General features: G+C 44.8%; 1 protein-coding gene across 2 annotated transcripts in view; it reads right to left on the bottom strand.

Moving 5' to 3' along the window:
• LOC124045869 (immunoglobulin superfamily member 3-like) overlaps positions 1-24,881 on the bottom strand; it is a 132,875-nt gene extending 107,994 nt beyond the window's left edge. The window contains exons 1-2 of one of the 2 annotated variants that reach the window (XM_046365638.1): positions 23,798-24,881; positions 7,938-8,315 (exon numbers count right to left, since the gene is read on the bottom strand). In XM_046365638.1, coding sequence (XP_046221594.1) covers positions 7,938-8,315; positions 23,798-23,837 — 418 coding nt within the window. In that variant the 5' untranslated portion in view covers positions 23,838-24,881. Of the gene's footprint in view, positions 1-7,937; positions 8,319-23,797 lie in introns of both variants that reach the window. The other variant, XM_046365630.1, reaches the window with a different exon arrangement.
• Positions 24,882-25,208: the final 327 nt, after the last annotated feature.

Genomic DNA, 25,208 nt, shown 5'->3' on the forward strand with positions numbered 1-25,208 from the left:
AAAGCAGTGCATTGAGTTTCAGGTATACTTTAATTGGAAGGGACAGAAACACAAAATGACCTACATCAGAATGTTTTAATGGTAATTTCACCATAAACAACAAACATCACGGTAACATTAATTCTCCCAATGTTTCAGTAGGCCGCTCCCTCTTAACAATGTTCTTGAATAGTAAATAGTACCCACAAAACAACAGTCTCAATGTCAACAGTGAAGAGGCGACTCCAGGATGCTGTCCTTCTAGGCAGAGTTGCAAAGAAAAAGCCATATCTCAGACTGGCCAATACAAAGCAAAGATTAAGATGGGCAAAAGAACACCGACACTGGACAGAGGAACTCTGCCTCGAAGGCCAGCATCCCAGAGTCGCCTCTTCACTGTTGAGACTGGTGTTCTGTAGGTACTATTTAATGAAGCTGCCAGTTGAGGACTTGTGAGGCGTCTGTTTCTCAAACTAGACACAAATGGACTTGTCCTCTTGCTCAGTTGTGCACCGGGGCCTCTCACTCCTCTTTCTATTCTGGTTAGAGACAGTTTGCGCTGTTCTGTGAAGGGAGTAGTACACAGCGTTATACGAGATCATCAGTTACTTGACAACTTCTCGCATGTAATAGCCATCAATTCTCATAACAAGACTGACGAGTTTCAGAAACAAGTTGTTTGTTTCTGGCCATTTTAAGCCTGTAATTGAACCCACAAATGCTGATGCTCCAGAAACTCAACTAGTCTAAAGGCAGGTTTTATTGCTTATTTAATAAGCACAAAGGTTTTCAGCTGTGCTAAAATAACTGCAAAAGGGTTATCTATACACACACACACACACACACACACACACACACACACACACACACACACACACACATCTATATAGTTGAAGATTACATACACTTAGGTTGGAGTAATTAAAACTTGTTTTTCAATCACTCCACAAATTTCTGGTTAACAAACTATATTTTGCAAGTGGGTAGGACATCTACTTTGTGCATGACAAGTGATTTTTCCAACAATTGTTTACAGACAGATTATTTCACTTATAATTCAATGTATCACAATTCCTGTGGGTCAGAAGTTTACATACACTAAGTTCACTGTACCTTTAAACAGCTGGGAAAATTCCAGAAAAAGATGTCAGTGTTAGAAGCTTCTGATAGGTTAATTGACATCATTTGAGTCAATTGGAGGTGTACCTGTGGATGTATTTCAATGTCTACCATCAAACGCAGTGCCTCTTTGCTTGACATCATGGGAAAATCAAAAGAAATCAGCCAAGACCTCAGAAAAACTATTGTAGACCTCCACAAGTCTGGTTCAAGTATAAACACCATGTGACCACGCAGCCGTCAAACCGCTCAGGAAGGAGGTGCGTTCTGTCTCCTTGATTTGAGAAAAGTGCAAATCAATCCCAGAACAGCAGCAAAGGACCTTGTGAAGATGCTGGAGGAAATAGGTACAAAAGTATCTATATCCACAGTAAAACAAGTCCTATATTGACATAACCTGAATGGCCGCTCAGCAAAGAAGAAGCCACTGCTCCAGAACGGCCATAAAAAAGCCAGACTACGGTTTGCAACTGCACATGGGGATAAAGACCACACTTTTTGGAGAAATGTCCTCTGGTCTGATGAAACAAAAAATAGAACTGTTTGGCCATAATGACCATCGTTATATTTGGAGGAAAAAGGGGGAGGCTTGCAAGCCAAAGATCACCATCCCAACTGTGAAGAATGGGGGTGGCAGCACCATGTTCACATAATAGATGGCATCATGAGGACGGAAAATGATGTGGATATATTGAAGCAACAGCAAGACAGTCAGGATGTTAAAGCTTGGTCGCAAATGGTTCTTCCGAATGGACAATGACTCCAAGCATACTTCCAAAGTTGTGGCAAAATGGCTTAAGGACAACAAAGTCAAGGTATTGGAGTGGCCATCACAAAGCTCTGATCTCAATCCTGTAGAAAAGTTGTGGGCAGAATTGAAAAAGCGTGTGCGAGCAAGGAGGCCTACAAACCTGACTCAGTTACACCAGCTCTGTCAGGAGGAATGGGCCAAAATTCACCCAACTTATTGTGTGAAGCTTGTGGAAAGCTACCCGGAACATTTGACCCAAGTTAACCTCTTCAACCTATGGGGGCGCTATGTCATTATTGGATAAAAAACATGCCCCGTTTTAAGCACAATATTTTGTCACGAAAATATGTTCAACTATGCATATAATTGGCAGCTTTGGAAAGAAAACACTCTGACGTTTCCAAAACTGCAAAGATATTATCTGAGAGTGCCCCAGAACTGATGCTACAGGCGAAACCAAGATGAAACTTCAAAACAGGAAATGAGCAGGATTTTTGACGCTCTGTTTTTCATTGTCATAAGGCTGTGAAAGCGCCACGAATTAGCCTGCCCTTTCTATCGTTTCTCCAAGTTGTCTGCAGCATTGTGACGTATTTGTAGGCATATCATTGGAAGATTGGCCATAAGAGACTACATTTACCAGGGATCTGCCCGGTGTCCTTTGTTGAAATTGTTGCGTAATCTCCAAGCTGCTCGCATTCATCCATGTGATTGAGACAGAGAGGAGATTTCCAGGAATGATATATCATGAAGAGATATGTGAAAAACACCTTGAGGATTGATTCTAAACAACGTTTACCATGTTTCAGTCGATATTATGGAGTTAATGTGGAAGAAAGTTTGGCGTTTGGATGAATTAATTTTTGTTTTTATTTTGGATGAATTAATTTTAGTTTTTATTTTGGTAGCCAAACATGATGCAGAAAACGGACCGATTTCTCCTGCACAAATAATCTTTCAGGAAAAACTGAACATTTGCTATCTAACAGAGTCTCCTCATTGAAAACATCCAAAGTTCTTCAAAGGTAAATTATTTTATTTGAATGGTTTTCTGGTTTTTGTGAAAATGTTGCCTGCTGAATGCTAATGCTAAATGCTATGCTAACGCTAAATGCTGTTACACAAATGCTTATTTTGCTATGGTTGAGAAGCATATTTTTGAAGATCTAAGATGACAGTGTTGTTAACAAAAGGCTAAGCTTGAGAGCTAGCATATTTATTTAATTTCATTTGCGATTTTCATGAATAGTTAACGTTGCGTTATGGTAATGAGCTTGAGGCTGTATTCACGATCCCGGATCCGGGATGGCTCGACGCAAGAAGTTAAAGAATGTCAAGGCAATGCTACAAAATACTAATTGAGTGTATGTGGGGGTGCTTTGCTGCAGGAGGGACTGGTGCACTTCACATAATAGATGGCATCATGAGGACGGAAAATGATGTGGATATATTGAAGCAACATCTCAAGACATCAGTCAGGAAGTTGAAGCCAGGTCACACATGGGTCTTCCAAATGGACAATGACCCCAAGCATACTTCCAAAGTTGTGGCAAAATGTTTTACTAAGGACAACAAAGTCAAGGTATTGGGGTGGCCATCACAAAGCCCTGACCTCACTCCTATAGAAAATGTGTGGGCAGAACTGAAAAAGCGTGTGCGAGCAAGGAGGCCTACAAACCTGACTCAGCGCGGCCCACGCTTGGATTGCGTCCTACCTGACAGGTCGCTCCTACCAGGTGGCGTGGCGAGAATCTGTCTCCTCACCACGCGCTCTCACCACTGGTGTCCCCCAGGGCTCTGTTCTTGGCCCTCTCCTATTCTCGCTATACACCAAGTCACTTGGCTCTGTCATAACCTCACATGGTCTCTCTTATCATTGCTATGCAGACGACACACAATTAATCTTCTCCTTTCCCCCTTCTGATGACCAGGTGGCGAATCGCATCTCTGCATGTCTGGCAGACATATCAGTGTGGATGACGGATCACCACCTCAAGCTGAACCTCAGCAAGACGGAGCTGCTCTTCCTCCCGGGAAGGACTGCCCGTTCCATGATCTCGCCATCACGAACAACTCCATTGTGTCCTCCTCCCAGAGCGCCAAGAACCTTGGCGTGATCCTGGACAACACCCTGTCGTTCTCAACTAACATCAAGGCGGTGGCCCGTTCCTGTAGGTTCATGCTCTACAACATCCGCAACTGACCTGCCTCACACAGGAAGCGGCGCAGGTCCTAATCCAGGCACTTGTCATCTCCCGTCTGGATTACTGCAACTCGCTGTTGGCTGGGCTCCCTGCCTGTGCCATTAAACCCCTTCAACTCATCCAGAACGCCGCAGCCCGTCTGGTGTTCAACCTTCCCAAGTTCTCTCACGTCACCCCGCTCCTCCGTTCTCTCCACTGGCTTCCAGTTGAAGATCCGCTACAAGACCATGGTGCTTGCCTTGTTCAGTACCTCCAGGCTCTGATCAGGCCCTACACCCAAACAAGGGCACTGCGTTCATCCACCTCTGGCCTGCTCGCCTCCCTACCACTGAGGAAGTACAGCTCCCGCTCAGCCCAGTCAAAACTGTTCGCTGCCCTGGCCCCCAATGGTGGAACAAACTCCCTCACGACGCCAGGACAGCGGAGTCAATCACCACCTTCCGGAGACACCTGAAACCCCACCTCTTTAAGGAATACCTAGGATAGGTTAAGTAATCCCTCTCACCCCACCCCCCTAAGTTTTAGATGCACTATTGTTAAGTGACTGTCCCACTGGATGTCATAAGGTGAATGCACCAATTTGTAAGTCGCTCTGGATAAGAGCGTCTGCTAAATGACTTAAATGTAAATGTAAATGTCAGGAGGAATGGGCCAAAATTCACCCAACTTATTGTGGGAAGCTTGTGGAAGGCTACCCGAAACATTTTACCCAAGTTAAAGAATGTCAAAGCAATGCTACCAAATACTAATTGAGTGCATGTAAACTTCTGACCGACTGGGAATGTGGTGAAAGGAAAAGCTGAAATAAATTCTCTCTACTATTATTCTGACATTTCACATTATTCAAATAGTGGCGATCCTAACTGACCTAAGAGGAATTTTTACTAGGATTAAATGTCAGGAATTGTGAAAACTGAGTTTTTAAATCTATTTGGCTAAGGTGTATGTAAACTTCTGACTTCAACACACACACACACACACACATATATAACTGTAGCTGTGTTCCATGTTGTGTTCCTTAAAAGGGTCCATGCGGAAACACGTGGCTTAAAAAGTTCTGTGTGGTGAAGAAATGGAGGCACGATTAAAGGCGTCCAAAAAAGTGTACGCCGATAAACGTCGCCCTGCTAAACTCAGCAAAAAAAGAAACGTCCCGTTTCAGGACCCGGTCTTTCAAAGATAATTCGTAAAAATCAAAATAATGTCACAGATATTCACTGTAAATGGTTTAAACACCGTTTCCTGTTCAATGAACCATAAACAATTAATGAACATGCACCTGTGGAATGGTTGTTCTGAAAACTTCGGACACTAAAGAGGTCTTTCTACTGACTCTGAAAAACACCAAAAGAAAGATGCCCAGGGTCCCTGCCCATCTGCGTGAACGTCCCTTAGGCATGCTGCAAGGAGGCATGAGGAATTGCAATGTCCGTACTGTGAGATGCCAAAGACAGCGATACAGGGAGACAGGACAGACAGCTGAAAGTCCTCACAGTGGCAGACCACCTGTAACAACCCCTCCACAGGATCGGTACATCTGAACATCACACTTGAGGGACAGGTACAGGATGGCAACAACAACTGCCAGAGTTACACCAGGAACGTGCAATCCCTCCGTCAGTGCTCAGACTGTCCTCAATAGGCTGGACTGAGGGCTTGTAGGCCTGAGGGCTTGTAAGGCCTGTTGTAAAGGCAGGTCCTCGCAAGACATAACCGGCAATGTCTCCTATGGGCACAAACCCACCATCGCTGGACCAGACAGGACTGGCAAAAAGTGATCTTCACTGACGAGTCGTGGTTTTGTCTCACCAGGGGTGATGGTCGGATTCGCGTTTATCGTTGAAGGAATGAGTATTACACCGAGGCCTGTACTCTGGAGTGGGATCGATTTGAAGGTGGAGGGTCCGTCATGGTCTGGGGTGGTGTGTCACAGCATCATTGGACTGCAGGCAGTCTCAACGCTGTGCGTTACAGGGAAGACATCCTCCTCCCTCATGTGGTACCCTTCCTGCAGGCTCATCCTGACATGACCCTCTAGCATGACAATGCCACCAGACATACTGCTCGTTCTGTGCGTGATTTCCTGCAAAACAGGAATGTCAGTGTTCTGCTTTGGCCAGTAAAGAGCCTGGATCTCAATTCCATTGAGCCAGTCTGGGACCTGTTGGATCGGAGGGTGAGGGCTAGGGCCATTCCCCCCAGAAATGTCCAGGAACTTGCAGGTGTCTTGGTGGAAGAGTGGGGTAACATCTCACAGCAAGAACTGTCAAATCTGGTGCAGTCCATGAGGAGGAGATACACTGCAGTATTTAATGCAGCTGGTGGCCACACCAAATACCGACTGTTACTTTTGACCCCCCTTTGTTCAGGGACACATTATTCCATTTCTGTTCATCACATGTCTGTGGAACTTTTTCAGTTTATGTCTCAATTGTTGAATCTTGCTATGTTCATACAAATATTTACACATGTTAGGTTTGCTGAAAATAAACGCAAATGACAGTGAGAGGACGTCTGAGTTTATTAACATACTGTGGGTTAACATAGGTTACTCCCATGAGCACTTGGCGTGAACTTTGACCTCTCTCTCAGAGCAAGTTCACCAGCCTCAGAGATGAAGATATGACAGGAACCAGATTCTGACCTGGGAGTGGAATTCTCACCCATACCAGCTGTGCTTTGAATGTTGGGAATGTTTGAGTGGATTTCTATGTGTGTGTTTGTGTGTCACAGAGAAATTGATGCTGGTGACAGACAGACACGGGGGAAAGGAGGAGGGGGGGGGGTGAGAGAAAGATGGGTCAGGGCAAGTCTTGCCCCAAGACAGGTGGCACACTGTGAGACACTGAACACTTCCTCCCGATCTCTAATCCAGTCACGTACATTCTCAATGACTAGGCTTATCCTCCCATATGACCCCATTGCCAGTGCACAGTGTACACCTTGGGTTAACTGCCCTGAGCAATGTACGCATCTACCCTCATCTACCCTGTATATCCGGATCGACCCTCATCTACCGTCATCTGCTCTGTATGCGCGCATATCTACCCTCTATGCGCGCATATCTACCCTCTATGCGCGCATATCTACCCTCTATGCGCGCATATCTACCCTCTATGCGCGCATATCTACCCTCTATGCACGCATATCTACCCTGTATGTACGCATCTACCCTCAAATGTACGCATCTACCCTCATCTACCATGTATGTATGCATCTACCCTGTATGTATGCACCTGCCCTCATCTACCCTGTATGTACGCACCTGCCCTCATCTACCCTGTATGTACGAATCTACCCTCATCTACCCTGTATATGTACGCATCTACCCTCATCTACCCTGTATATGTACGCATCTACCCTCATCTACCATGTATGTACGCATCTACCCTCATCTACCCGGTATGTACGCATCTACCCTCATCTACCCTGTATGTACGCATCTACCCTCATCTACCCTGTATGTACGCACCTGCACTGAAAATGTACGCTTCTACCCTCATCTACCCGGTATGTACGCATCTACCCTCATCTACCCTGTATGTACGCATCTACCCTCATATACCCTGTATGTACGCATCTACCCTCATCTACCCTGGTCCTGGGAGAGCCACAGGGTGTGCAGGCTTCTGTTCAACAATACAGTCTTCTAATCAAGACATTGATTAGTTGAATAAGATGTGTTGGTGCTTGGCTAGAACAAAAACATCCACGCCATATCGCTTTCAAACACCAGGGTTGGAGACCACTGCATCATATGTAGACATCCTAACAGCTAGTGATTATGCCCCATGTAGGCCCAGTTTAAAAGTGGTACACTGTACAGAGAAAAGGGTGCCATTTGGGACACAGCCTTGGTGTATTGTGTTGTAACGTGGACTCACCGGTGAGGTTGGTGCGGGCGCTGTAGGAGCCGAGGTACTGTCCGTCTGTGTTGGGGGTGTAACACTCAAACAGCCCCTGGTCTCTGGCCTGGACCTTGGTGATGTGGAGCAGGGCTGAGTCCCTGGTCAGCCTCTCGACCCAGATCTCCTTACTGTTGACCCTCTGGGCGTACACCGCGTACGCATAGTTGGACTGGGCCGTGCTCACGATGCGGATCTCGCGGTCGGGCACAGAGGTCAGGTACATGGACCACTCAAAGTCCTGCTCCATGCCCTCCTTGTAGCCGGTCACGTTGCACCAGATGGTCACGTGACTGCCCTCCGTCCGTACCAGCGGTCCGCTCTGAACGGTCACAACCCTCTGTGCCACGCTCACACCTGCTGGGCGAGAGAGGGAGGGAGGAGGAGGGGGGAGAGAGAGATAAAAGGGGAAAGAGGCAAAGAACATTGGTTACAAAACTGCTGTTAAAACATTTAGCATCCTGGGAGCTTTAGATCCAGCACTCTCCCAAGAGGAACCGAGTCAACATGACATGTCCACTCAGTGTCCTGAAGAAACAGCCCTGTAGTGTCACACACACACACACACACACACACACACACACACACACACACACACACACACACACACACACACACACACACTACAGAAAGAGAGACTGTGGGGAATTATGAAATATGAGGTCAGTGTCAGGCTGTTAAAATTCTGTGACCAGGAGCCATGAAACTGAGAGGTCATGCACATCACACACACACGGGACAGGGGTCATTGCAAGGTTGTTATTTTAGTTCTTGGTGGAGGATATTCATGTCAATTGAAACACCTGTGGTCAGTTTCAGCTGAGGGAGATCACAGTACACACAGACTCTGTTAAAAAAAACAGACATTTTGAAAGAAGAGCAGACAATACACAGCAGCACAGGCAAAAGCATGCAGGCACACACCAATCCCAAACAGAAGGAGACTAGACACTGCTTCCGGTCTACATGACCAACTGCAGAACACAGCTGTGTGTGTCTTTCACAGAGACCTCACAGAGAGGCTGTGTCTGTAGGCACAACAAAGTACGTTAATATTTCAACAGATTTAAACTTCCAACATCCTCTCTTCCTCGTTGATCACTCTCTCGCAGTAACTTTCTCTCCCATTTCCCATTTTTCCTTCACTGTTGACTGACTTTGAAAAAAATCAAATCAAATGTAATTTGTACCCCTGTATATAGCCTCATATTGTTATTTTATTGTGTTACTTTTTATTATTTGTCACATGCGCCGAACAGGTGTAGGTAGACCTTACAGCGCAATGCTTACTTACAAGCCCTGAACCAACAATGCAGTTGAAGAAATAGTTAAGAAAATCTTTATTAAATAAAACACAATAAAATAACAATTACGAGGCTATATATAGGGGGTACCGGTACCGAGTCAATGTGCAGGGGGTACAGGTTCGTCGAGGTAATTTGGACATGTAGATAGTCACTTTAGCCCTATGTATAGATGAGAAGCAGCAGTGTAAAAACAAAGGGTGGGGGGGGGGTCAATGTAAATAGTCAGGGAGGCCATTTGATTAATTGATCAGCAGTCTTATGGCTTGGGTGTAGAAGCTGTTAAGAAGCCGTTTGGCGCTCCGATACCGCTTGCCGTGCGGTAGCAGAGAGAACAGTCTATGACTTGGGTGACTGGATTTTTTTAGACCTTCCTCTGACACTGCCTAGTATATAGGTCCTGGATGACAGGAAGCTTGGCCCCAGTGATGTACTACCCTCTGTAGAGCCTTACCGGTCGGATGCCGAGCAGTTACCATACCAGGCTGTGATGCTCTCGATGGTGCAGCTGTAGAACTTTGAGGATCTGGGGACCCATGCCAAATCTTTTCAGTCTCCTGAGGGGCAAAAGGTGTTGTCGTGCCCCCGTCAGGACTTGATTGGCATGTTTGGACCATGTTGGTTTGTTGGCCTGTTCGCCCCACCTTGTCCTGTAGTCCACGATCAGCTCCTTTCGTCTTGCTCACATTGAGGGAAAGGTTGGCACATACTGCCAGGTCTCTGACCTCCTCCCTATAAGTTGTCTCATAGCTGTCAGTGATCAGGTGTGTGTGTGTGTGTGTCTGCGCATGCGTGCAGAAAATAATACAAGTTAGTTAGTCTAGTTGTATATTTAGTTGAAAAATTAACAAATGCATCCAGACTGTGCTCAGCGAGTCGACAAAACGAGAGAAAACGCTGTGTGTGCGCGTGCTATAGTGTGAGAGTAAGATTGTGTTTTTCCTCATATTTCGATCCTTCTTGGTTTTGTTTTGTGGTCCTTTGTCTTTTTTTCCATTTTGAGGCACATTTTGCTCATGAGCTCATAAAAGCGTTACAAATCTCTGATTTGTTTTTTGGCTGCCTCAGTTAAAAGGGATTTCAATTCAATAAGAACAGTGTTTGAGAACAAAAAAAATACAAAAATGAATCACTCCAAGGCTTCACTTCTCCAATGGACCACAATAAGATAGAACTGGCCATGAACTCCCAGGCAGGACAGTTAAACACACTAAAACGTCTCAGGGGGATAAAGAGAAGAGAGGCCTACAGGAAAATAGCAATCTTGCCAAAATACTGATGTTTTTATCTGCACTAAATGTGTGATATTTAATGTGTGGAATAACTCACTGGTTTGATATTGAGAGGTTGTTCTTGTCATCGTCCTACATTTATCAGTTCCCTTCCTCGCTCTTTCTGTCCTCTCTCGTCCACTCTCTTTCTGTCCTCTCTCGTCCACTCTCTTTCTGTCCTCTCTCGTCCACTCTCTTTCTGTCCCCTCTCGTCCACTCGCTTTCTGTCCTCTCTCATCCTGTCCCCTCTCGTCCACTCTCTTTCTGTCCCCTCTCGTCCACTCTCTTTCTGTCCCCTCTCGTCCACTCGCTTTCTGTCCCCTCTCGTCCACTCGCTTTCTGTCCCCTCTCGTCCACTCGCTTTCTGTCCCCTCTCGTCCACTCGCTTTCTGTCCCCTCTCGTCCACTCGCTTTCTGTCCCCTCTCGTCCACTCGCTTTCTGTCCCCTCTCGTCCACTCGCTTTCTGTCCCCTCTGTCCCCTCTCGTCCACTCGTCCCCCTCTCGTCCACTCGCTTTCCCCTCTCGTCCCCTCTCCCCTCTCGTCCACTCGCTTTCTGTCCCCTCTCGTCCACTCGCTTTCTGTCCCCTCTCGTCCCTCGCTTTCTGTCCCCTCTCGTCCACTCGCTTGTCCCCTCTCGTCCCCTCTGTCCCCTCTCGTCCACTCGCTTTCTGTCCCCTCTCGTCCACTCGCTTTCTGTCCCCTCGTCCACTCGCTTTCTGTCCCCTCTCGTCCACTCGCTTTCTGTCCCCTTCTGTCCCCTCCCGTCCACTCGTCCACACTCGCTTTCTGTCCCCTCTCGTCCACTCGCTTTCTGTCCCCTCTCGTCCACTCGCTTTCTGTCCCCTCTCGTCCACTTTCGTCCCCTTTCTGTCCCCCTCTCGTCCACTCGCTTTCTGTCCCCTCTCTCGTCCACTCGCTTTCTGTCCCCTCTGTCCCACTCGCTTTCTGTCCCCTCTCGTCCACTCGCTTTCTGTCCCCTCTCGTCCACTCGCTTTCTATTATTAACATAATACCAGACCATTAGTAACCAGGGTGCCATTCAGTCTGACCACAGAGCTCAGAGTCATGGTGCTGTATTCCCTGATGCTCATGTTACTGCTGCCCTGGTCCAGTATTACTGCCAACAATACATTACTCACCACATGATTAGGCTGCTACTGCTCATATTGTATGAGCACTGAAACCATTATTCACCTCCCCCACCTCACTCTCAGTTTTTCTGTCAGGCTCTCTCTCCTCCCGCCTCTCTCTCATCACACTCTCCCTCTCCTCATACACCCAGCCTCTCCCCCCTCTACGCTTTCTCGCTCCCCCCAGTCTCTCTCCCGCTTCCCTTCCTCTCTCTTGGAGTAAATTCCTGTCTCTCCTCTGTGCCTCGCGGTTCTCTGCATCTTTTCAGGCAGGATTTAAAAGGCTCTGTGAGACTTCAAAGCAACACAGCACTCTGCAGGCTGTTGAGAGGCTGACAACTACATACCAACCCCTCCAGACCTCTAACCTATCACTCTATCCCTACAAACTAATCCCTCTGTACCCTCCACCTGGCTGCCTCTTCACCTCTGTACCCTCCACCTGGCTGCCTCTTCACCTCTGTACCCTCCACCTGGCTGCCTCTTCACCTCTGTACCCTCCACCTGGCTGCCTCTTCACCTCTGTACCCTCCACCTGGCTGCCTCTTCACCTCTGTACCCTCCACCTGGCTGCCTCTTCACCTCTGTACCCTCCACCTGGCTGCCTCTTCACCTCTGTACCCTCCACCTGGCTGCCTCTTCACCTCTGTACCCTCCACCTGGCTGCCTCTTCACCTCTGTACCCTCCACCTGGCTGCCTCTTCACCTCTGTACCCTCCATCTGGCTGCCTCTTCACCTCTGTACCCTCCATCTGGCTGCCTCTTCACCTCTGTACCCTCCATCTGGCTGCCTCTTCACCTCTGGCTGCATAGTCTTTATCACTCGCTGCCCCTGGTACTGGTAGCGTTCATTTAAAGCCTTTTATAGCCCGTTCTCTACCACCAACAGCCCACTGTCAGTCTCTCACTGTAACACCGTCGCCACCTGCAAAGGCAGGCAGTCAATGTCACGCAGGTCATAGAGGAATGGACTTGGAAGCTTTTGGCATAAACAACAACTTATGCGCACACACACACACACACACACACACACAAAAAAAAGAGGAAGCTGTAAAGAGGATTATGCTAAGTGGAGGGGGGGGGGGTAAACACTAATCCAATCATTTGTGGCTGGAAAACAGCATCATCTCACAGCACTGTACTGTTAGCACTCTCACCGCCAGCTTACTCCAACCCTCACAGGATAATTACACACACCTGCTAAGGTGGGAGTTACACACAAACACACGGTACAGCTTATCATATTTGAAGCCATCCATCTTTTGTCATCCTGCTGGCATCAGTGGAGACATAAGACAGTCCTGTTACCTCTCCCTCCCTCCCTACCCCCTTCATTCCTCATTATACCCAGGATGCTAAGGGCTGAGCGCTGCACATGCCAACGCTGCCTGGCTGGTCCAATGCCCAGGTGGATCTATTTACAAACACACAGCTGGCTCCTCCATATGGGCCATACTACAGAGTAGAGGAGAGGACAATCCCAGTCCTGTCTCAACTCCTCCACCAAACACACTACTTTGAAGGGTAAGAAGTGTGGAGGTAGGGCAACTAAAGGCACTGAAAATGGGATAGATTATGAATATAGTTTAAATAAATAAATAAATGAACTCAGCCTTACGGATGGGAATATAATATCTTTATTAGTATTCGATTACTTGAGTGAGTGTTCATTTTTTTGAGAAAGACAATTGCAGACGTACACCAAACATTTGGAACATTTACAAGGTGTCGATAGCATGTTGATTCCAATACTTCCCACAGTTGTGACAAGTTGGCTGGATGTCCTTTGGGCGGTGGAACATTCTTGATACACATGGGAAACTGTTGAGTGCGGAAAAACCCAGCAACGTTGCAGTTCTTGTCACAAACTGGTGCTACATGATGGAGGCACACTGAAACACATTGAGTATACTTCACTGTGTGTGTTTTACCGTTCTAGACTCGGGTTAAATCTCTCCCTAAGGAATCCATTAACATCATGCCCCTTTATTATCACCCATTTCGACAGACAGACAGACAGTTCACATTTTCATATGAACGAAATGGACCCTGTTAGCCATCAATTCATTTCAGAGGACTGCAGATGTAAGGCCTATTTCTCTACATATTACATTAATATGGGCCTGGATTCATATTAATGCTGCTCTTACATTAGATCTATTTTATTATAGATTGGATGGGATCCTTTCACCAGTGTTATTCTGTGAGAAGCTGTAATGTAGTAGAGGTCGACCGATTATGATTTTCTCAACACCGATACCGATTATTGGAGTCTTCAATATTCCCAGGTAAGAAGTTTTAGGTTGTAGTTATTATAGGAATTATAGGACTATTTCTCTCTAGACGATTTGTACTTCATATAGCTTTGACTATTTGGATGTTCTTATAGGCACTTTAGTATTGCCAGTGTAACAGTATAAGCTTCAGTCCCTCTCCTCGCTCCTACCTGGGCTCGAACCAGGAACACAGCGACAACAGCCACCCTCGAAGCAGCGTTACCCATCGCTCCACAAAAGCCGTGGTCCTTGCAGAGCAAGGGGAACAACTACTCCAAGTCTCAGAGCGAGTGACGTCACCGATTGAATCACTATTAGCGCAGACCCCGCTAACTAGCTAGCCATTTCAAATCGGTTACACCAGCCTAATCTCGGGAGTTGATAGGCTTACAGCACAACGCTTGAAGCATTGCAAAGAGCTGCTGTCAAACGCACAAAAGTGCTGTTTGAATGAATGCTTACGAGCCTGCCGCTGCCTACCACCGCTCAGTCAGACTGCTCTATCAAATCATAGACTTAATTATAACATAATAACACACAGAAATACGAGCCTTAGTTCATTAGTATGGTAGAATCCGTAAACTATCATCTCGAAAACAAAACGTTTATTCTTTCAGTGAAATACAGAACCGTTCCGTATTTTATCTAACAGGTAGCATCCATAAGTCTAAATATTCCTGTTACTTTGCACAACCTTCAATGTTATGTCATAATTACGTAAAATTCTGGCAAATTAGTTCACAACGAGCCAGGCGGCCCAAACTGTTGCATATACCCTGACTCTACGTGCAGTGAAACGCAAGAGAAGTGACACAATTTCACCTGGTTGATATTGCCTCCTAACCGGAATTTATTTTAGCTAAATATGCAGGTTTAAAAATATATACTTTATGTATTGATTTTAAGAAAGGCATTGATGTTTATGGACAGGTACATTCGTGCAACAATTGTGCTTTTTTTGCAAATTCTTCTCTTTTGTTAAATCATCTCCCATTTGGCGAAGTTGGCTGTCTTTGTTAGGAAGAAATAGTCTTCACACAGATCGCAACGAGCCAGGCGGCCCAAACTGCTGCCTATACCCCGACTTTGTTGCAAGAGAAGTGACACCATATCCCTAGTTAAAAGAAATTCATGTTAGCAGGCAATATTAACCCATACGCAGGTTTAAAAATCTATACTTGTGTATTGATTTTAAGAAAGGCATTGGATCTTTATGGTTAGGTACATTGGAGCAACGACAGTCCTTTTTCGCGAATGTGCACCGCATCGATTATATGCAACGCAGGACACACTAGATAAACTAGTAATATCATCAACCATCAACTAGTGATTATGATTGATTGTTTTTTATAAGATAAGTTTAATGCTAGTTAGCAACTTAGCTTGGCTTCTTACTCCATTCGCGTAACAGAAAGGATCCTTGTAGGGAGGGCAATGTAAAGCAGGTGGTTAGAGCGTTGGACTATTTAACCGTAAGGTTGCAAGATTGAATGGCCGAGCTGACAAGGTAAAAATCTGTCGTTCTACCCCTGAACAAGGCAGTTAACCCACCGTTCCAAGGCAGTCATTGAAAATAAGAATGTGTTCTTAACTGACTTGCCTAGTTAATTAAAGGTGTAAAAAAATATTTTAAAAATGGTTCAAATTGGTGTCCAAAAATACCGATTTGCGATTGTTATGAAAACTTGAAATCTAATTAATCGGCCATTCCGATTAATCGGTCGACCTCTATAATGTAGACGGACCTCCCTCTCAGAGCCAGTATAACAGACAGCCAGACCTCTCTCTCAGAGCTACTATAACAGACAGACACACACTACATACAGTATGAGTCAGAGTAAGGGAGAGATATCATCTTTAGCCTTTATAGGACTCCGAATTGAACTGGTCCTGTGTGGCTCAGTTGGCAGAGCAAGGCGCTTGCTATGCCAGGGCTGTGGGTTGGATTCCCACAGGGGACCAATATGAAACTGTATGCGCTCACTACTCTAAGTCACTCTAGACGCTACCGTCCCACCTGCCCATAAGAAGTTAAATGCATCCACGCATACTTTTTTTTCATACCACTTTAACCCTCAAAATCCTATCCTAATTGACATCTCTAGTTATGGCAACACTGTGGGCATTCTGTGGGTTTATGAGGTCAAACAATCACAATGCAACAGACTCCATCTCTGCCCTCAGCCTTCCTCGGCCCAGTCAGTCGACAGTCAGTCAGTCAGTCGACAGTCAGTCAGTCAGTAGACAGTCAGTCAGTCAGTAGACAGTCAGTCAGTCAGTAGACAGTCAGTCAGTCAGTCAGTCAGTCAGTCAGTCAGTCGACAGTCAGTAGACAGTCAGTAGACAGTCAGTAGACAGTCAGTAGACAGTCAGTAGACAGTTATAGTAGACAGTTATAGTAGACAGTTATAGTAGACAGTTATAGTAGACAGTTATAGTAGACAGTTATAGTAGACAGTTATAGTAGACAGTTATAGTAGACAGTTATAGTAGACAGTTATAGTAGACAGTTATAGTAGACAGTTATAGTAGACAGTTATAGTAGACAGTTATAGTAGACAGTTATAGTAGACAGTTATAGTAGACAGTTATAGTAGACAGTTATAGTAGACAGTTATAGTAGACAGTTATAGTAGACAGTTATAGTAGACAGTTATAGTAGACAGTTATAGTAGACAGTTATAGTAGACAGTTATAGTAGACAGTTATAGTAGACAGTTTGGGGCTGAGAGGGTGTTTTTGCAGGCAGCTTCAAAGCACTCAAGGCACACAGCAGAGTAGTCCAGCAGCACAGCCTCTTGTGTAATTTACCCACCATCACACACCAGTTAAAAGACTGGCCGGCAGAGCACTGATGACTGACCACCAGCTCTTACCACTGACTAATAGAGAGGGAGGAGGAGAAAGAGGGAATAGACAGGAGAGAGGGAAAATGAGAAAGAAAGAGCGAAAGGAGATAAAATATAAAGGCAGAAAGAGAAATGGCTGGAAAGAGACTGAGGGGAAAAAGGCATGTGTGTTTCAACTCAGTAATTTCTGTCCCTTAAGCAATCCTCAGTACTTCCCTCCCCCTGCTTCACGCAGGTCAAAATTAGCCCTGCAGCCACCAACAAGACCAGGCTGAGAGAGAGATAGACCAGACCATCATGTCTGCTATTACCTCATCTCAACATGGGGGCGCAGAGAGGGAAAGGGGGGGGGCAGTCGGGTATAGAGAGAGGGGGAGAAAGGCTCAGAAGGTGAGTTTTGCTAAGCAGTTGTGTAGTGGCTAAGTTCCAACCTCTGAGCAAGAACAGAGACCGCAGCCTGAGTGTACAAAGAACATCAAGCACTGCTCAGTCAGTCAGTCATACACTTGCAGAGGTAGGGCTGGCTCATTCTTACACTTTGGGGAGTCTCCTCTCATGTTAGTGCAGTGTCATGTAAGGTCCTGGTCTCTTCATGTCAACTAGCTCTAATTCATGGCCCTCCTGGGCCACCACACACATGACCCCATCTGTGTGCCGCCCATCACAGCTGCTCAGACCAGGCCGAGAACACCAGGGGGAACCTCTCTGAGTGTCTCTACCCATTCCAACCCATAATTCATTCATGAGGTTGATGGTGGGGAAGGCTAAAGTCGCCCAGCTCCTCTCTCACCTCTGTCCATAATGGACATGGTTAAAAATTTAGTGTTTGTGACCAACTCACTCATCCATATAATAAATCTACTGTAGCACACAGACAGTGTCTCACACACAGAGACCGTACTCTGCCCCCTGTCCTGTCCCATCTGAAGTGTCCCCCTCTGCCCCCCTTCCCACAGTCCATTAACTCCATATAGCCACCTGCTTCCCTGTGCAAACCCCCCCTCTCTGCTCCCCAGGGCCCTAAACCCTATCAGACCAGCCAACAACATGACAAAGAGATGGACATAGAACTATCCCCATACATTCACAAACACAGAACATCAACAACAAAAACAGTTTAAGGTTTTACAAACACCTTTCCTTTAAATGAGACACACACATCTGCAATCCAGGGGTGCACACACTCATCACACGTGTATGTACAAACTCCAGACAGCTGCTGAAGTTAATGTAACACTATAAATACAACTTTCAGTCTTCTATAATTAACCAAACCCACACGTTAATAGCTCTGTATGACAGCTTGCTCTCCATCGCTACCTTTTTGTGTATTAAGCCCCAGATTGGAAAGGAAACTAATTAACTCATAATTAGACTCTTCAAACAGACTTCTCTACCATTGTCTGTCAGTTTGGCATTCAGGGTGCGAGTGAAGCAAAGCCACACACACGTACAAGCTCGTACACAAAGACAGTCTCTCACACAGTTTCTCTCACCAACACACACACAGTGTTTCCCTCTTGAGTTACAGGGATTTGATTTGAGAATCAGATCAGATGCCTCCAACGTCCCTGTGGGTTATCTTAGCTCAGACCCATGCTGACTGTATCCTATTCACCTTTTGTTTTCAATCTAAAAAACAGCCATGGGGGTGTGCATTGTTGTGTGTGTGTGTGTGTGTCACAGTCTGTGGATGTGCTGTGCAGCAGGGGAGCTGTCTCCATAGTAACCCTGCGTGTCATGCGCATCCCACTGAGGCTGTGTTTGGGTAGAGAATCCAGCGAGGATTCTGGGTATGTAAACCCAAGTATTGTGGGTGGATCTGGAGGAGTGGAATCTGGGCTACCCTATTATCTAACAGAGCTCTGAGTAGAAGTTGCACCTAGGCACATATCTAATATCAGCTTACCCCCTATAAATCCTAACCATTAGGCAGAACTGATTTTGGACCAGTGTCTAGGGGACAACTTCATCCTACTCACCCTTTAAACCAGGGAGAGGAGAAGGGGCGGCAGGTAGCCTAGTGGTTAGAGCGTTCGACTTGTAACCGAAAGGTTGCAAGATTGAATCCCTGCTCTGACAAGGTAAAAGTCTGTCGTTCTGCCGCTGAACAAGGCAGTTAACTCACCGTTCCTAGACTGTCATTGTAAATAATAATTTGTTCTTAAGTGACTTGCCAAGTTAAATAAAGGTAAAGATAAATAAATACAAATGTAAAAGGGATGTTTTCAAAGGGGATGGTAGTTTATGGTGGTATTTAAAGTGAAGAGGGGTTGGGATGTCAAGGAATGAACCACTTAAACCCAACAGACCAGTTAAACTGCCTTTTATCTTATCTGAGAGAAGGTTCCTCAGACATAAAGACACAAAAAATGTGCCCTAAATGATTTAGGCCTGCAATCACAACTGTAAAATCATCAACAGCTGTCGGAACTCTGGTGATCAGCTCTGAGGTCAAAGAGATCATGACCTCCAACAGGATGTGCTGCTATACAGAATTCACCACGACAGAAAGAAACAATGCAGACACTACAGAGTTACTCCATCCAGACACAAACCAGATGCTGCAGACAGGCACCGGATTCATTTAAGCAGGAAGGAGATTAAAATTAAGCAGGCCATTTTCCCATTTATCTTTAATGTCCAGAGAATGTATCCTAAACTATGTTGAGAGAACAGCACCAAGTTTTTACTGAGTGTAACAATAGGTCGCAGTGCTTTAGTAAAATTGACTTAAAACCCTCCAGTGTGAGAGGAGTGTGTGTTGAGGCAGTAGTTAGCAGCAGTGACAGTTAGGTGGGAATGTCCCCACCGTTGTGTTAACTCAGCATTACAGGGTCCACTCTTGCCCCGAGGGCAACTGTAAAACTGACTCACCATCAAAGGAAACAAACTACCCAAGTACTTACGGAGGCAGGACTGGGTGTGATGTCCAGACTCATTTTATCTTTCTGGTCTACTGATCCTTCACCAATCAAAAAGTTGTGCTCTCTCTCAGCCCGAAGCAGACAACAACCTATCAATGACTTGTATCTCTGAATATTCTTGAGGAGTTGAAAGAAGCAGGTGGGGTACAGTAAGTGAATGAAGTTTGTAGTGATTTTGCTGTTGTCAGGTAAACAAGCCAGATAGAGGGAAACAATGTGATGAAGTATCATGATGTTATGGGTACACTACACACACACTTTCAGAACACACAAACAAACACACACACATAAAAGCCTCCAGATTTACATTGGATAAAAGTAGAGACTACAAATTGGTATGTAATACAATGCAGTTGAGGAACAATGGGAAAGTAATTCTGCTTTGAAAGTTGATAAACTTGTAACCTCACTTTTGAAAAAATGGTCCTTGAATGTTTTGGTACACCTACTGGAGAGCTCTTCTTATCTACACCTATTCAGCATAGTTAACACCCTCATAAGCCTTAGCCCCACCCACACATTAAGGATTCACATGTGAGGCCATGTGCTAAACAGAGTTAGTAAGTTAAGTGTCGTAAACAACCTAAGAGTTCTAAACTAAAAGTGGTTTAAGTAGTAGCCTTCAATAAGGAAAAACTCCAGATTTGTTTTATCGACACCTATATTCTAATCAAAGTTTGTCACATGCACAGGATACATAAGATGTAAATGCTACAGTTAAATGTTTACTTGCAATTTTGCACAGTAGCAATATCAAAAATAGAATGTTTCCAGATTAATATTTATAATTATTAGATGATTTTTACCCACACCTGGTTAACTTGATGGGTCATGTAATCAACCGATGAAGTGGGGTCATTTGTTTAGACATGTAGCTAGCAAGCTAAACAATTAACCTAATGGTGCTTTCAAAACAACTGGGAACTTGGAATAATACAAGGTCAAATCATGATATCAGTGATCTTCAGGTCATAAAGTTGGGCCTCTAGAAAGAGGCCCGCGTTCCCGAGTTGGAATTCCGAGTTGGATGACCGTTCGAAACGAGTTCCCAGTTGTTGTGTTTGCACTGAAGTCTGCGATTTCCCAGTTGTTTAGAACACAGCAATAATCCCAACCCATACTACTATCAATACAAACTGATTGTCATAGCTAGCCACCATGCATGAATCTGCAGGTAGCTAAAGATAGCCGACTAACATTGAACCTAGTTGGTTAACTAACATTAGGCTGTAACTAGCAATGCAAATGGATTTCTGAGATATTAATAATATTACCACACAGATCATACACATAACATTAGATAGCAAGCCAGCCAACTAACACTAACACTTTAACTGGCAATGAAAATGACTTTGACAAAATTACAAATATATAATATCTGAAAATGCTAGCTAGACTATCTTACATTTCCCTCTCTGTCACGGTTGCCCTCTCCATAGCCATCATCCACCGGCATTCAACTGATTTCTAAACTCGGTCCACTTCTTCTGTGACAACAACACTGTTGGCTTCCCCGTCACTGTCATCAGAAGACTCTACAATGTCTGGTTCAATTAAAATGTTTTTACCTAAAATCAGGGATTTCCTCATTGTCGGATTCATTTTCAGAGTCAGAGAGTCAGCATGGCAGGACTGTCTTCCAGAAAGTAGAGAGGAGGAGCAACACTTGTGCAGTTCTTCATTATACATTTTTTTAAGCATACATACTAAGCAGCTCGTGTTATAGACAGAAGCATGCTACATGGCAGACCAATCCAAACTCATGTCTCGGCATGTCCAGCCCATCCATTATGTCAGCCAATCCTGACATGGTGGGAAGGTTACTGCCTTTTTCCGTGGCTAAACCAACTAGGTTTGTAATTTAATGATTTTACTCATATTTACAGATGGCATACACGTTTGTTAATAAGGCACATGAAAGTTCACATGTTCCAGATGGCATTTCTGCCCCCAAAAAAAGCATTTGGATTTTTTTAAAGAATCATGTCTACATTAAAATTCCTCTCCTGTGAAATAGAGACGTGTGACATACGTCTAGTTTCCTGAAATTAGTCAAATATTAGCAAAATAACACAAAAGCAAAGTCAAAGACCTTTACAAAACGGGAATATCCTAAAAAACATGCACACACACAGGAGAAACACGCTTCCCAGCCAAGCCTCTGTAGAATGCACACAAATGTACAGCCAGGGACAGGATGAGCGACTGCATTATGAGCACTGTCTAGACATGCTTGCTCTGTATGTATACATAGGCACTCACACATAGATACACAAACCCAGGTCATCTGCTGGCCAAACAGCTGGAAGATATGTTAGAAGCCTAAAGCGTGTCATATACCACCAATAATTTAGTTTTAGCATCAGAGTAACATCCACAAAGACATGACTGTAAGTCGCTTTGGATAAAAGCGTCTGCTAAATGGCATATATTATTATTATTTATTATTATTACATGACAGATCCACTCAAACTCACAGCAATGTTTAAACAATGCTGACTCTTCCTTGACCAAGAGGTGAAATTCCTCTCATTCTAAAAGTGTGTGTGGGTGTGTGTTTGTGACACACAGCTGTCATTCTGTGGGAAGCATTGGATAGACAGAAGGAAACACCATTTAGACTGGCCTTCCATTAACACTATTGACAAAGTTGAGTGAATTCAATGCCAGTCAAATTAATAACTGACAGCAATTAGGATACCGCACTAGCAGGGAAGAGTCAGCTAGACTTTGCATGTTAGACAGCCTCATAACTATTGGTTTCCATGAGACTCAACTGGTGTATTTAAACTACACAGAGAAACTGGCCCGAGATCAGTGCATACAGAGGCTTTGGCAGCAAACAGGCATAGAGAGCCTATACTAACTATTCTGCAGTCAGTTGAGCCAGTATATACAACTGAAGCATCTCTCCATTACTGTTTAACCAGCCAGCCTCCTGCTGAACAACCCATTACACTTTCTATTAGTTATATAAACCAGAACGGTTCAGGGATTCAGATCTCTCTCTCTCTCTCTGCCCACAACTACGGGGTAATACACACAACATATATACATTACCACCATGTGTAAGATCTTTCTGTAAAGTTTAAAATTAGACAGTCAACATATTGTACTCTGTTTTTCTGCTATCCATCTCTATAGGAAAACCAAAGCATTTCTATGATGTATTGTATTTCATTCTACAAATTGATCAAATTGATCAATCAATCAACATCTCCTACATGAAGTTGACCAGCTGAAAGGGTAAGTGAACTAGCAAGAAGACTGTTAATCTAACCCAATGGCAGGGATCCATCCCTCCACAGCAACAACACGCCTCCCATCCAGGAACAGAGCAGCCATCTGGTGTGTGTCCTGTGTAGGCTATGCTATATGTGTCAGTGAAAGTGTGTGTAATGTGCACGACGGAGAGAGAATAGCTGAGTGTCCCAGGGTGCCATATAAAGTGAGAAATGTAAGGTGTCTGTGTGTATTGACTACAGGCACTAATACGGGGATGTGGTCACTGTTATCCAACTCATCCAGGGAAAGAGGAGCTTGAGTCTGAGGGGGTTAATCTGAGATTTACATCCAAATATCACATGAACCTAGTTCTCCCCCCTCCACACACACTATGATAGAAAAACAAGAACTTGTTCACAGCTATAATAGAGCTGTGAAACACAAACAGAGAAACACACAGACACAGCTGTCCATAGGTAAGTGAGTAGTGAGCAATGGATTTATATACATCATTGGTAGTGACTAAGACAATGCCCCCTCCCTAGACCAGTGACTCCTACTGAGGAGGCATTGGCAAACACACACTCTCACACCTACATACACTCAGAGTTTGGATTTGTCATCCAGGTGTGTCGTCATGCAGATGTCTTGGCATGCAGGTGTGCTATGACTCAGGTGTCGAACTGTTCTGCTGAATTAAATAGACAAACTCGCACATTGATTTGTTTTTTAAAAGTGAATGGTAACACTTGAATAACATTCGGGGTTCTTATTTGTTCCCTCATGTAATTAAAGAGATAAAAAATAGAAAGATGACTGTGTCCAATCTAAGCAATAGGTACAGGCGTGACTTACCAAGCAGCGCACACGCAGTAAGGAGCGTGCGGATGCCCATTGTCTTCCGTCTTTCTCTCCCCTCAGACACCGTTCCTATAATCCGTTTGGCAAGGCAAAACTTTGGTCTGTTTTGAGGCCGAAATTTTGGGATCTATGGCAGACCACCTGTGCGGGCGACGGACGGGTAGGTCTGGTGCCCACCGGGATCGAACCTGGTGGGTTGACTTGAGACTGAGATCCGCTAAATGCGGGGCTTGGTAGACTCGGGTGTCGTTTCTCTGTATCACCTTCGTCAATGACGATATGTACCCATAAAAGACGCGTACCCTGACCCCTCTTCCTTTCCTACGCATCCGACAGAGAGACTGCGGCGGCCCTTCGCTGTAGAATGACAAACCACCTCAGCAGGGAAAGTCCAGCGTGTGGATGTCTTGCTTTGTTAGTGCGCTATTTAGAATTTTGCCAACATCAAGATTTTTTCGGATCAATATGTAAAATAAATACGTAAAGTCCTTCTGCTGAGAATGTACATAAAATACTTAATTTCAGTGGGCTTCCTCTTCCTCCGGGGAGATAGCGCTATCCAAACGCACGCGTTCAGTAAAATCAATCTCCTTTCACTGCTTCGCTACAACAACAAAAAAACAATCGGAGTCGATGGGCGGGCGCTCTAGCGGCAGAACATAATATAATATTAACCTGCCATAGGATGGACTTCCGAGCGTATTCGTCAATGGACCGAACCCACCGCAAATTAACCACAGTAGCCTATTTTTTTTATTTGAATTGTTTATAAAAGTATCCGAAACGTCTTTTATCGTTGATCAGATAATTGAGTGTTGTTCATAGCCTACACAAAGCGTTGTTCGGGCACAAATATATTGATAAACCCACACCGCGAGAATAACCTCACGTTTCTGATCAATAACTTAGTCAAAAGGTTCAGTTGCTGTTCTTCAACGGCTTCGAGTCAAGTCCTTCTTCTGCAAATTCAGTTTAAAATCAATCTTTTTTTACTATTCCCTAGGTGTATTCCTTGTATGTCATTTCCTGGTTGGAAGAAATTCCCTTTGAGCGCTGTAATCTCGTATTCCTTGTCATTTGAAAGACTAACTAGCATGCCACACAATCCCTCCCCCAAGCAGAAACCACGCCCCATGGGCTTCTTTCTACAATTCACCCAGTAAAGACTGACATCGACGCACTCCAATTGGCCAAAAGGCGTGACTAAACGATTATTTTTACAATTTCCAAATGTATTCACATGCAGCAAATCGGATAGCGCATGCACTTGGTATGAGCATGGGATATTACATGCCCCTTTTTATTGAATGAAATGTTAGGTCTTGAATTTTATGATACCAATAATAATAGTCTTGAGATTTATTTAACAGCATGTGTTTTTGCTTTTCAATTTCTCTCTCCAAAA

The sequence above is a fragment of the Oncorhynchus gorbuscha genome, linkage group LG01 (assembly GCF_021184085.1).
Source record: "Oncorhynchus gorbuscha isolate QuinsamMale2020 ecotype Even-year linkage group LG01, OgorEven_v1.0, whole genome shotgun sequence".
Lineage (NCBI taxonomy): Eukaryota > Metazoa > Chordata > Actinopteri > Salmoniformes > Salmonidae > Oncorhynchus > Oncorhynchus gorbuscha.